This window comes from Hippocampus zosterae, chromosome 19, assembly GCF_025434085.1.
Source record: "Hippocampus zosterae strain Florida chromosome 19, ASM2543408v3, whole genome shotgun sequence".
In the NCBI taxonomy this organism is placed as follows: Eukaryota; Metazoa; Chordata; class Actinopteri; order Syngnathiformes; family Syngnathidae; genus Hippocampus; species Hippocampus zosterae.
Genome location: NC_067469.1, coordinates 9306594 through 9320204, shown reverse-complemented (window position 1 = coordinate 9320204; position 13611 = coordinate 9306594). Strand labels below are relative to the sequence as shown.

Genomic DNA, 13611 nt, shown 5'->3' with positions numbered 1-13611 from the left:
AAGCAGCGGATCATGGAATCGGGCAAATCTGTGTTTTAGGGATGGCGCTTTGTTTTACATCATGAAAAGTTTCTTCTCCTTTTCCAGATTTTACCTTCGATGAAGCAGTTTTGATACAGCATGCACAAGGAAACACACTGGTGGTTCAACATCTTGTTGCTCGACTATGGCAGCGTTACAGACGACACCTGCCAAAGGGAAGACGTCAAATTTTATTTTTCCTGGAGTATTTGTGAAGTTTCCTTAGAATGTTCCAAATTGAGGAGTTCTTTCTTCAAAGGTAAGGGCAACCTCACACAATGGCGAAAGCTGCTGAAGCTTGGGTGACTCCACCTCCGAGACTGGACATATGGCGACTTCTGTAAAACTGCTTATTCGGTTCAGCTGACATGGGCCAAACAGGGGAACGCACCATCGACTGATCTCGTTCACCACAGGACTGATTTTAAGTCTTCGTTGAACCTTCCAGAAATGTTCTTGGACTGTGGATATCAGAAGTACCCGACTAGAACATGCAGACTCCACTCAGGAATACCCGAGATTCAGACTCAGTCCCTTGCCAATCTGGACCTAGATGATGGTTCGTGCCAGCACTGAATGGGAGCTGAACCCAAGCTGCCTGCCCCATCATCAGTCTACTGTACCGCAACACCATCCGTGACTGCCCTTCAGGATTCCCATAGCAACAAAGAGGAAAGCTTTAATCCCAATCAAAATGTCCAACAGGGTGTGTGACATAGAGCAAACTGCGGAGTGCGCCGTTGTATTCTCAGCTCAGACTCCTGGTGTTGCAGCCATCACCCGTGATGTGACGCTACTCCAGCCCACCCGTGGCCTGCTACAAACTATCCGCGCCGCTTTCACCCCCGACTCCCTGGAGAGGCTTTACCAGAGTTACTTGCGGCGGCGGAAGCAGCAGAACATGCTGATGCTGATGACATTCGCCGCTCTCTTCAACAGCTTTGTCGTCATCATGTGCGCCGTTGCGTACGCCAAGCACAAGAGGGGCATGGTGGTCGTGGCAGTCGTAGGGCTGGCCGCAGACTTGGTCTTCCACGAGCTGTACCGCCGGCAGAAGCTACCCGGCTCAGCGGTATGGCGAGGGGCCGTGCCGTACGTCCTGTGGCTGATGGTCACCGTCCACGTGCTGTGCTATACGGGGCTCAACTTCCAGCATGTCTCTCAAGCCAGCGACTCGGTGGGCTGGCAGGCTTTCTTCAGCTTCTCCGCCTTCCTGACTCTGCCCCTCAACCTGGCGGCCCTGCTCCTGCTCTCGGGCCTCTCCTGCGGTATCCACATCCTGCTGCTGGGACTGACTGTGGCTCAGAGGTTTGAGGACAACGCGCAAGGGCCGATGCTGGTCAGGCAGGTAAATGTGGTGCACTTGAATGAATATAAGTCTGTCTCTCTCTCTCTCGCTGGACCCCCAAGTCCAGTTTTACTCTGCAATATCACAGTTGCTTTTATCGCAGCTCGCGGCCAACGTGATGCTGTACCTGTGTGCGGCCTCAGTGGGGGTGATGTCATACTACATGTCCGACAGGAAGTACAGGACGGCCTTTCTGGAGGCACATCAATCCCTGGAGGTTAAACTCACACTAGAGGAGCAGAGCGCCCAGCAAGTATGTCATTCATTTCAATACAGGGACAGGAACACCCTGTGCCTGCCAATTAGCGAGTGTTTAACTACGCTTGCTGTTCCTTGGTTGATTAGGGACGTGGTTGTTTTCACCTACCTGGCACTCATCAAGGAAACTTGCCCAGAAAAAAATAGACCTACTGTACGTTAACAGCTAGTGTTGCACGGTAAAATTCTGGAAACATTTCCCGACTGGTTTAGCTTAGCTGGGGCGGCACAGGGTGTTTGTGTTCAGCACGTATACCGTGAGCTGTGATTACTTCACCCATGCACAGGCATTTCCACTCTCACGACGCAGGAGGAGTTATTGTTGTCCATCCTGCCCAAACACATTGCGGATGAGATGCTGCAGGGTTTAAAGAATCAGGCCAATGAGAACCAAGTCCAGCAACAGCAGGAGCAACAGCCGCAACAATTTAACACCATGTACATGTACCGTCATGAGCACGTCAGGTGAGCCTTTTCCACGCCGTGACATCAAGGCGCTCAGGAGCGACCACGCCAGTGCGAAGCTCCTTTCCACACACGATAGTCATTGTATCAGCATATTCACTTTTTTTTTTAAATCTTCCTCTTCTGCCTTTTCTCTGTGACATGCATGCACTCGTGGCTGAAAACGAGGCACTCGAAATTATCCACGCCAGCAGATGTGTCAAAGGAATGGGCAATTTCAGCTAGCTAGCTAAATGCAGGTCGCAATTGCGTTTGATAAGCAATGATGCAGTGCTAAGCTGCTCAAGTTCTTCTCTTGTGGGGGGGGGGGGCAACTCATGTGATACTCCAAAATGCGTCATCCGGTGCCATTTTAGCTACATCTAAGAAAAATCTGAAAAACTGAAGTAGTGCAAAACAGTTTGACACTGTAAATCCACAAGTGAGTACTACTCACCCCTTAGCCTTTGCAGTTCTCAGAATATCTTGTAAAATATATTGAGCACATGTTCTGCCTTGCCGAGATCACAATCAAGATACCAACTGAAGCTGATTTTATCTCTAGTGTAAAAAGTCATCAGAAACTCTTTGGACTATGTTACTTGGCACATTTCTTCCAAGTTCAAGTCGGGCAAACATTCCGATGTTCAAAACAAAACCAGCAGTGCAAGCGCACGGCTGATCCTCCGCCTGTTCCAGCATCCTGTTTGCCGACATCGTGGGCTTCACCCAGTTGTCTTCCAGCTGCAGCGCTCAGGAGCTCGTCAAGCTGCTCAACGAGCTCTTCGCTCGCTTCGACAAACTGGCCGAAGTGAGTTTTCGCCAGTGGCGGCAGCCCGGTGATGCGACTGATGACGTGACTTCCCTCTCGTCATCTCACAGCGACACCATCAACTGCGAATTAAAATCCTGGGTGACTGCTACTACTGCATCTGCGGTCTTCCCGACTTCCGAGAGGACCATGCCGCCTGCTCCATCATGATGGGACTATCCATGGTAGAAGCCATCTCGTGAGTGCTTGCCACCTCCAACTTAGTTGATATCCAATAACGATGGCGTCCAAGGGAGGGGAAAAAAAATATTTCCACACTAACAATCCAAAAATAGTTCAGTCATGATGATCCATAAGGATTTAGCAAGAAAATGGAGACGTGCTGTGTTCAACTCTTTGCTCCTTCCATTGCTGTGTCAGTTATATAAATAACCATAAAGCCATTATTTTTATTTATTTATTTTTGTTGTATTTTTTTCTTATCTTATTTGATGTTGTTTTTAACATTGTACTCGTGATTTTAACTGCTTGTTGTAAGGTGTCCTTGAGTTTCTAGAAAGGCGCCCACAAATAAAATGTGTTATTATTATTATTATTATTAGTTATGTGCGAGAGAAAACCAAAACGGAGGTGGACATGCGAGTGGGCGTGCACACGGGTACCGTGTTGGGAGGAGTGCTGGGCCAGAAACGCTGGCAGTTCGACGTTTGGTCCACAGATGTTACCGTCGCCAATAAGATGGAGTCCGGGGGCATTCCTGGGTAGGAGATACATATTGGCCGGGAGGGGGAGGCTATCATTTTGACTTTGGCGAAATGTGTTTCTGTGCTGCAGTCGAGTACACATTTCCCAGAGCACCAAGGAATGTCTCCACGGGGAATTTGAACTGGAGCCAGGAAACGGTGGCGAGAGGTGTGAGTACTTATTGGAGAAAGGCATCAAAACATACTTGGTTCTGGTTCCTGAAAACAAGGCGGATGAACTCAGTCGAAAAGTGAGAGCGCACAACTCCTGGAACTTCTCATTTCTGGTCATGAATTTGATCACAGGATTCCAGCAGTAATTTACTGAATGGAAATTCTCTGTTTGTCCTCATCCCAGAAATCCAGTGTTGTGCTAACCAGAAAGTCTCGGCAGTTGATAAACACCACATCAAACGGGAACATGCCCTCGTCATCTCTGGTCTCTGAGTTTCATCAGGAGGTAAATCAACACTCGTTCACTGACACTTTAGAGACACCAGGGCCCGATCCTAAACTAACTCACGAGCTAGCCAACTAGCTAGCTAACTAGCTAGCCACACTGTCAGGGCGTCATTTGGATGAATGGCTCACATTCTGTAGGTGTGCCTAATGATCTGGCCGCTAATGCATACTATCAGTTGAGCTTCTCTTCTCCCGCCCTCCTATTCTTTCCCAATCCTCAGAGGTGCCGCTTGGTTGGAGAGCAAGTGATCAACACGCGACTCCAGCGGGAGCTCCTGGAGAGAGAAACACAACAAATGTGAGAAGATCGGATGAGATAATCATAACCCGCGAGTGAAATACTTCACTCATCCCTTTCCTCCAGATTAAAGAACCGGATCCATCCTGTCTCGCTGCGCTTTGTGGACGGCAAACTGGAGGCGCGCTACTCCTCTGAGAAGGAGAAGCGCAGCGGCGCGGCCTTCTGCTGCTGCGCCATCGTGCTGCTCTTCATTACCGCCGTGGAAGTCTTCATCGACCCGCTGTAGGTCCGCCGTTATCATTTTTCATTTGCAGTCGGCGCTGTATGGAAAGCTGTATGTTTCAGCACTTGTTCCGAAATAATAAGTAAGGGCGAACTCGAACGTGTCTTACTAGTGACAGTTTTCCCCAATTAATGCTCCAAGAGCTTTCCGTGGACACTGTCGGTCAAAACCAAGTTTGGGAGCCACATTTGCACGGTTGTGTGTGCAGACTGGTGGCGAACTACGTGACTCTCGCAATAGGAGAAGTTCTGTTGCTCATTCTCACTGTGTGCTCCCTGGCTGCCGTCTTCCCCAAGGTAAACGCAACACGCGAACACATCTTTCTGCGTCCACATGACCATAACAATTTTGTGGGTAGTTTTTTTCCAAGAAGCTGGTGTCCTTCTCTTTGTGGATCGACCGCACACGCTGGGCAAGAAACACATGGGCAATGGCGGCCATATTTGTCCTCACCATGGCTGTGATCGCTGTTATGGTAAGACGTGGCTTTGACCTATCTATATACAGTGTCTACCGAAATACGGATCTACCTCTCCATGCATTTTTCCACCCATCCAATTACTAACCCATCGACCCACCCATGTTTTTCTAAATGGTTGGAATAATTTGAGCGATTTATGATTTTTTTTGGGGTGGCTTGAGCACCTTCCCCCCCGAATATTGCTGATCTGTGCAATTGAACTGTCCCCACCAATGGAAGCAACCAGGCTTCCTATCCATCGGCCCACCTGTGAACCCACTCGCCCTCACATCCGTCTAGCCACCTGTCATCACTTGAGTGCCTTTGGCGCGCCTGACTTGCTTCTCACTCCGTGGGCATCATTAGCAATCTATCTTGGTGCATGCAACCTCATTTGCCAAGGCCCCAACGGAGCCTGTAAAACACGCGGCTGCCTTCCATCCACCTGACAGGAATCGGGAGGACGCTCAAGTGAACATCGTCAACTGTCACACTGTGAGCACACGCTGGATAAAGATGGATAATGCGCATGCCCTTTCATGGAAGAAAAATAGAAAATGATGCTCGATAAAACACACAGTCATCACAATTAAATAAAACGCAAAGAATGCTCGGTTTAACGAACTGCGGGGGAGAATGATACCAACAGATGGAGACGGATCTACATGTACACAGAGACGTTCCCAGTTCCTCAGCACGGGACTCATGTCGTTCTTCGCAGAAGATAAAGAAAATATACCACTGAGTATTGGTATTTTCCCAGTCAAGATGGGTGACTCATGTCTCAAGGGACCCCTCCTAAAAAAATCTACTTACTGTATTTTCACGACCATTCGGCGCACCGTATGGTTGGGCGCAGTCTCATTAATGGGTGCTACAGTGCACTCCGCTTAATAGAACACCATTGGGCCGAAGCGCTTCTGTTCTACTAAGCGGGGTTTCTATTAACCGGAGACACTTTATTAGGTACACCTTCAGACACGTCGACGACCAAGTTATGCACGCAGAAAAACCCCTGCTGACGAGTTAGAAGAGATATTTCGACTGTGGACGTCCATATCTTTAATCAAACAACAAAACAACAACTTTAATCAACTTCAGTCAAACATCTCAAATCACGAGAAAAATGTCGTTACTTTTGTCTGGAAACAGGAGTCCGTAACTTTGCGGTTGACTTCCCTCTCAATGCGCTGGATAAGAGGGAAGTCCTGGAAACCGCGGGCGTACCTTCTGAGAATCCGGCAATGCATCGTATCGTCTGAGTATGTCCTTCTTATCCGCAGGTGATAGCCCTCGTCTCTTGAATGAAGTTGAAGCCATTGTGACGTGCGTGTGTCTATGTGTGGAGTGAGCGTGCTACCTGTTACTGTATACGGCTAGAACTACCGCGTTTTCTCGCGATAGTGGTACAGTATCGCGATAGCTACACTTCTCGCGATAGCTACACTTTGAAAACCACTAGTTTACAATGTTCATTGCTTACGGCCTGTTCTATTAAGCGGAGATCTGTTCTACTAAGCGGAGTATCTTTATAGGAAATTGCATTAGGCAAATCGGTTCCAGAGCCTTTTGCTCTATTAAGCGGATTACTCTATTAACCGGTGTTCTATTAAGCGGAGTGCACTGTATTTCCGTATTTGACACATAGACAAAACGCACTGTATTATTGGGCGCAGTTTTATAGTGGTAAAACATACGCCAGCTTAAACATACAGCATGCAGGCGCGCACGCTAGAAACACGTTAGCTTGAAGCATACGGTAGCATGCCAAGACATACAGATACAAGCTAAAAACACGTTTTTAAAAAGGAAACGGAAGCAAAACTGAGTTCCATTGTATTTTATTTAGCCATCGTTCAATGTACTCACATTTTTCGATCAATCATCACCCAGAAATCCATCAAAGTCCTCATCTTCTGTATCAGAATCAAACAATTGTGCAAGTACCGGTAATCCATCAAAAACGCTGCGTTCCCTCTCGTTGTCAGAGTCACTCTCATTGCCATGTGGCTCCGCAGAAATATGCCGGCTTTGCCAAAAACTCGAACAACAGTGCAAGCAGACACGTTCGTCCAAGCAGCCACAATCCATTCGCAAATTGTGGCGTAACTTGCCCAGCGCTACCTCTCACTCTTTGTAAAGTTGTGTATGCCATCGATCATCCATTGTTCCCATGCCGTTCGCAACTTTACTTTGAACGCCCGGTTGGAGTTCTTTAGTCAAGCCTCCGCGAATAACGGCAAGCTCAGAGTTCATTTGCTTGACTTGGTTTTTCACCGCTGCTGTGAGATGGGCACGCATGCCAAAAGCATAACCGATGGCTTGAAGTTTGAAGTGAGCTTCGTAGGCGTGTCTCTTTGTAGAATTTATTTTCGGAGGTTCTTAGAAACCAAAACCGAAGTTGTTTTGCAACAATGCACATAGCCACACTCGATACAGGTGTTGGTACCTGTTTGGGGCGTGACCTTTAGCGTCCACTTACACGCCCACCCTTCACTCATTGGCGGACTTCTTCGCCGCATGCCTGTCCTCACTCACTTCCGCCTTTTCTCTATATAAACAGCGTGTCGGCTGTCAGTCAGGTTTTGGAACTCAGCGCATACACAAGATGCTCCGCATCATAAGGCGTCCTGTCCATTTTGGAGAAAATTTCAGACTTTTAATGACGCCTTATAGTCGTGAAAATACAGTAAGTACGGTTTTTACTTCCCGCCACTGGCCTGCTTTCTTTCAACCAATTTGCTTTATCGTTAACTCATTCACTCCCAAAGACGTTTTTAAACGTCTTTTCAGACTTGGTCCAGAATTGGCTGGTACTCAATGAGTGTTCAGTTATTTCCGTTCTTTACGGCCCTCTTAATATCTCAATGAGTTAATGACAAAGAACCTGAATCTGAATCAGAATTGCCTTTATTGTCATTGTATAGCATACAACGGAATTTGGGTGCATTTCGAAAGAACAAAAAATACAATAAGATCAAATAAAATAAATACAAAACTCTACAACACACAACAACAGCAGCAGTAGTGGTAGTGTGGACTGAGGCTTAGATTGGCTCAGATAGTGCTCATTATTGCACAAGTAAGGTAGTGAGTTTAGGGTTAAAATGCAGTAGCTTTGATTATTTTCTGTGGTTATTTATTGCAGTAATAGCTCTAGGAAAAAAACTGTCCCTGAATCTGCTTGTCCGGGTTTTGTGTGATCTGTAACGCCGGCCCTAGGGTAACTTGACAAGATATACTTCCACGGCTTCCCTTTTTTTTCCCCAGCTCAGCTGCGTTCCACCGCACTTGCGGCTCATCAACGGCACGTCGGACGTGGCGCTGGACGCCCTGGGCGAATGTGCCGAGAACCCGAAACACTACAGCTTCATGGCCGTGATGTCGCTGATGGCCGCCGCCATGCTGGTGCAGGTCAGCCACCTGATCAAGCTGAGCCTGATGCTGCTGGTCGTAACGGCGACGGGAGCCGTAAACATCCACAGCTGGCGAGGGATCTATGATCTCTATGACTTTATGCACTTTGCATCATACAGGTGAAGAATGAAACATTTCATTTCTAATACAAATTGAATTCCTTTTCAAAAAATTAGATACAATATTTTGTATATTTCTCATTTATTTACATTTCATATGTAATACAGTGTAGTGATTCAATTGGGAAATCAAAGCGCATGAATGAAATACCTTTTTTCCCCCTCATTGGGACAGTTACCATCAGGCCTTATGAATCCTGCCGGGCAACAAATAGCCAATCAAATTCTGAAAAATAATCCAAGCTTTACATTACTATAGTAAATGATATATTTTAGCTGTGATATTTTTTAATGTGTAGTGTAACCATGAATACAAATTTACAAAGCGTATAAAACATCTAAAATGTCTGTTCTTCTTCCAGAACATCCATGGTACCATCCAGGTATCTGATGACCACGATGACCATCGTGATGATGATCAGCCTTTACCTCTTCGGCCGCCATGTGAGTAAGTCCTTTTCCGCTTCTCACGGGACGGCCGAGGACACTCGCCGACACGCCCGCGCCGTCGTTTATTGTCTTGTGTGTGGTTGCAGTTGGAGCGCCAATCCCGAGAGTTGTTCATGTGGAAGGTGGGCGTGCACGACCAGAAGGAGAAGGTACTGGAGATGAGACGCTGGAATGAAGCACTGGTCACCAACATGTTGCCCGAGCATGTGGCCAAGCACTTCCTGGGTACCAAAAAGAGAGATGAGGTCAGCGTTGTCTGCCTTTATTGATCCTAGGTGTATGTTTTACATTTGAAAAATGTCACGACACCACCAGACATGCAGGTGCATAGTTGGCCCGACTAAGAGTCCAATGAATGAGCGTTTGTGAATGAGGAAAGCAGGGTGACAAACATGTCAAGTCAAGTCAAGCATTGCGAAAAGTAAAAAAACCCGAAATGGCAGGAGCGTCGCCGAACACACTGGCGCACAAGCGGCCATCTTAGGCAATCTGATTTCAATGTGATTTCAGGAGCTGTACAGTCAATCGTACGAAGAAGTGGGCGTGATGTTTGCGTCCATCCCCAACTTCTCAGATTTCTACACAGAAGAAAGCATCAACAACGGAGGCATCGAGTGCCTCCGGATCCTCAACGAGATCATCTCTGACTTTGACAGTGTGAGTAAGGATATAATTTGGCTTTCAGGTGAAATTTATGGAAAATGTCAAAAGTTCACACAAGAATCATATCATATCACAAAAGTAGGACATTTAAGTCGAAGGATGCATTGGTGATTTTCTCATCTCAAACTATTCATTGAAACAAAAGTTAACAACAATGGTGGGTACACCTCAACAAACAAAAATTCAACTTCCCAATAACTCATCATGTGCCCTGGAGCACCAATTACAGCTCGACGATGTCTCGTGTTGTTCACAAGTAGACTTATTAGGCCCAATGGTCCCTCATACAGCTCAAATACTCCATAGTCCATGCAAGACGGTGAAGTCTGTGACCGGCGGTGTGGTCAGGTACCCTTGCACGTCGCCTAGCACACAGACCACGTTGATGTAAATGGTGTTGAATGGTCTGAAGTGACATTTAGGTTCCTCTCACCTCCCTGAAACGTGCCTGGAGTTGAATGCCATTCATTGTCCGCTTTCTCAGGGTATTGAGGGTACACAATGTAGCGGTCATCAGCATAGCATATAGCCAAAGGAAATCCACCTCTACATCTTTCTGTGACTCTTCCAGTCTCTCGGTCTCTTTATTGCAACCTGCTGATGACACTCTGTGACACTGTAAGCTCAGTGGCCACTTCCGTCTGAGAACATCCTGTTTGAAGCATCACAACTTGTGCCAAAAGTACCAAAACATTTAACAGTGGGACATGTGCATTCAAAAGCTGAAAAAAGGTCACGTTAAGTTCACCAAATATCCCTAACTTTTGGTGAGTAGTGTGTGTGTGTGTGTGTGTGTGTGTGTGTGTGTGTGTGTGTGTGTGTGTGTGTGTGTGTGTGTGTGTGTGTGTGTGTGTGTTGATTATACTTTATATGTGTATTTTTAGTCCACTTTTCCTCCCAACAGTTGCTTGACAGGGACGAGTTCCGCAACATCACCAAGATCAAGACAATAGGAAGCACCTACATGGCAGCGTCAGGACTCACCCCGAAAAGCAGCTTAAATGGACATGGCGGACATCACAAGGTTTGGAACACGGACGTCTTTTGCGCTCCGACTGACAAACTGGCGTCCTTGGCAAATGTGCCGTGTTTGTGTCATCGTGCAGCTGGAGGAGCAGACGCTTCTTGAGCACTGGCAGCACCTCGCCGATCTGGCAGACTTCGCTTTGGCCATGATAGTCACCCTGAACAGCCTCAACAAGCAGTCCTTCAATAACTTCATGCTACGAATTGGTCAGTGTATGTGTGGCGCACTCTAGCGTTCAAATTGGAAATTACAATTTAAATTGATTCCAAATTCAAGTGGAGGAACGACCTATTCCTGGGAGTTAACACATTAATTTATGAGTTTATTTCGCAAGAAATCCATCACATCACCATTACTTCATTTTGACTTGGCGCTCCTGTTAGATCATTGATACATCTTTTATCATCCGCACCTTACTCATGGGCTCTTTGACCTCAGCACAACCCGACAACATGGAGACATCACACTAAGTGCAGTAAACCACTGTAATATCAGTGCTTCTTTAAAGAGGATAAAGAATATATGCCTGTTTGTATTTCATACTAGTTTTCTACATATCTGTTGTTTTTATAAAACTGCAACTGACTGACTGATTGTGGACCCAGTCACTGTTTTGGGGTTCTAGTTTGACATGAAGTCAGTCTGAATGAATTTGTGTTTTCGTTTATGTTCCCACAGGACTCAATAAAGGTGCCGTTCTGGCCGGCGTGATTGGAGCTCGTAAACCTCACTATGACATCTGGGGGAACACAGTCAATGTGGCCAGCAGGATGGAGTCCACCGGAGTCATGGGAAACATTCAGGTAAAACCGGTTTTGAAAATGTGAGAGACGCCACACAGGATGAAGAACTGCGATGACTAATGTAGCACACACTGATGTAATACCAGGACTGACCTGTCTACCGCCAGACATACTCTGTTCAAACCCTGCATACATTTCCTCTTTTGAGGTGCCAGGTGCCTGAACATGTTCAACTTCTAATATGTTGGCATTTTCTCCCCCTCATAATTGACGTAAATAGCTGACATTCACCTCCTAATCTTTATCTTCTTCTCAAACGCGGTGCTGATCACCAACCCAAACCGATGCACCGCTGCCATCTAAAGGAATCTATGTACAAACCTGAACCTCTTCCACACCCAACTGTTGAAACACATACCGAAGCAATTCGCTTCCATTTTATGTCTATGACCGTCCATGTTCGTGAATGAGTTGAACATTAATTGAGAAAGCACATCGCAAAAAAGTGTTGTATCTGGGCTTCCCCTCAGGTGGTGGAGGACTGCTTTGACATCCTGAAGTTCTACGGCTTCCGCTTTGTGCGAAGGGGACCCATTCTTGTCAAAGGTAAAGGCGAGCTGCTCACCTACTTCATGAAGGGGAAAGAAAAAAACACAAGCGATGTTCATCAACAAACGACTATTCCTCATCAAGCGGTGCACGTGTTCTGACCAAACTCCATGGTACCATTTCACTACACCTGCAGTTTATTCTTCTATTGGTATTGCTCATATGCTCTGTAGCAATGCTAATTACATGTAGACCAACATAAAAATAAAAATTACCCCACCCGTACGGTAAAATGCTGGCACTAGGTTGATAAAGGCTTTGGCTGTCATTCATACTTTTCATTCAATTATGTATTTGTACTTTTCATTAAACAAGCTTGCACTATAATGTTGATTTTATCTTCCTTAACTAAACCACAACAGATGATTGGATTATTATTATTCATTCATTTTCCGATCCGCTTCATCCTCACAAGGGTAGCCGGGAGGGGGTGGGGGCGGGGGTGCTGGAGCCTATCCCAGCTGTCTTCGGGCAGTAGGCGGGGGACACCCTGAATCGGTCGCCAGCCAATCGCAGGGCACATAGAGACGAACAACCATCCGCCCTCACACTCACACCCAGGGACAATTTGGAGTGTTCAATCAGCCTGCCATGCATGTTTTTTGGAATGTGGGAGAAAACCGGAGTATATGGAGAAAACCCACGCAGGCCCGGGGAGAACATGCAAACTCCACACAGGGAGACTGGAGCTGGGAATGAACCCACTGTGAGGTTGACGCGCTAACCACTGGACCATCGTGCCGTGCCGCCTTGATTACTATTAGTGATCAAATTAGATTGGAAGTCAACGACAAATATCCCTGGGTGGTGCTTGCCATTTTATTTACGTAAATAAAAGAACAACCGCATATTTTAAGCTTAAATGGGTCTGTATAAGCAATTAAAACATACTGATTTATTAAAGATGACAAACTTGAATCGTTCTTTCCTTTCACAATCTACAACCAAACATACTTGAAAATTGTCAGAAGACTTCCTAAAAATGGGATAGTGCAAATTATTGCTGTTGTAGTCACATTGTATTTTGGGATTCAATAAAATGAATCTTTCACTTTAATTATTGCATTCCAACATATTATTAAAAGTCAGTATGTGAATATGTTGTTGTTCGTATATGTTTAGGGGTTGAATTAGCTGCATCGCTGACTTTAACCCTTATTAATTTAAACATACTTGAAAATTGTCAGAAGACTTCCTAAAAATGGGATAGTGCAAATTATTGCTGTTGTAGTCACATTGTATTTTGGGATTCAATAAAATGAATCTTTCACTTTAATGATTGCATTCCAACATATTATTAAAAGTCAGTATGTGAATATGTTGTTGTCCGTATATGTTTAGGGGTTGAATTAGCTGCATCGCTGACTTTAACCCTTATTAATTTGTATTAGCGTATATTAGGTAGGGCAAAATAAAGACGAAGTACAGAAATTATTTCTAGGTCAGGGTCACCCATGGCAAACAGGTCCTCGGTGAGGGACCAGACAAAGCACGGTTCAGAGGCCCATTATGATGATTGACAAATTTGGAACAGGTTCTGCCTTGCCCGGA

The 13611-nt window shown here is 46.0% G+C and overlaps 1 protein-coding gene across 1 annotated transcript; it reads left to right on the top strand.

Annotated features, from left to right (window-relative positions):
• Positions 1-387: 387 nt before the first annotated feature.
• Positions 388-12387, top strand: LOC127591941 (adenylate cyclase type 3-like). The gene is made up of 20 exons (XM_052052229.1): positions 388-1369; positions 1473-1622; positions 1938-2092; positions 2771-2882; positions 2954-3081; positions 3446-3604; positions 3678-3837; positions 3945-4046; positions 4270-4346; positions 4413-4571; positions 4781-4868; positions 4931-5047; positions 8303-8568; positions 8931-9012; positions 9105-9263; positions 9529-9675; positions 10586-10705; positions 10788-10914; positions 11387-11511; positions 11982-12387. The coding sequence occupies exons 1-20, from the start codon at positions 716-718 to the stop codon at positions 12159-12161; spliced, it is 3267 nt and encodes a 1088-aa protein (XP_051908189.1). The 5' UTR covers positions 388-715; the 3' UTR covers positions 12162-12387.
• Positions 12388-13611: the final 1224 nt, after the last annotated feature.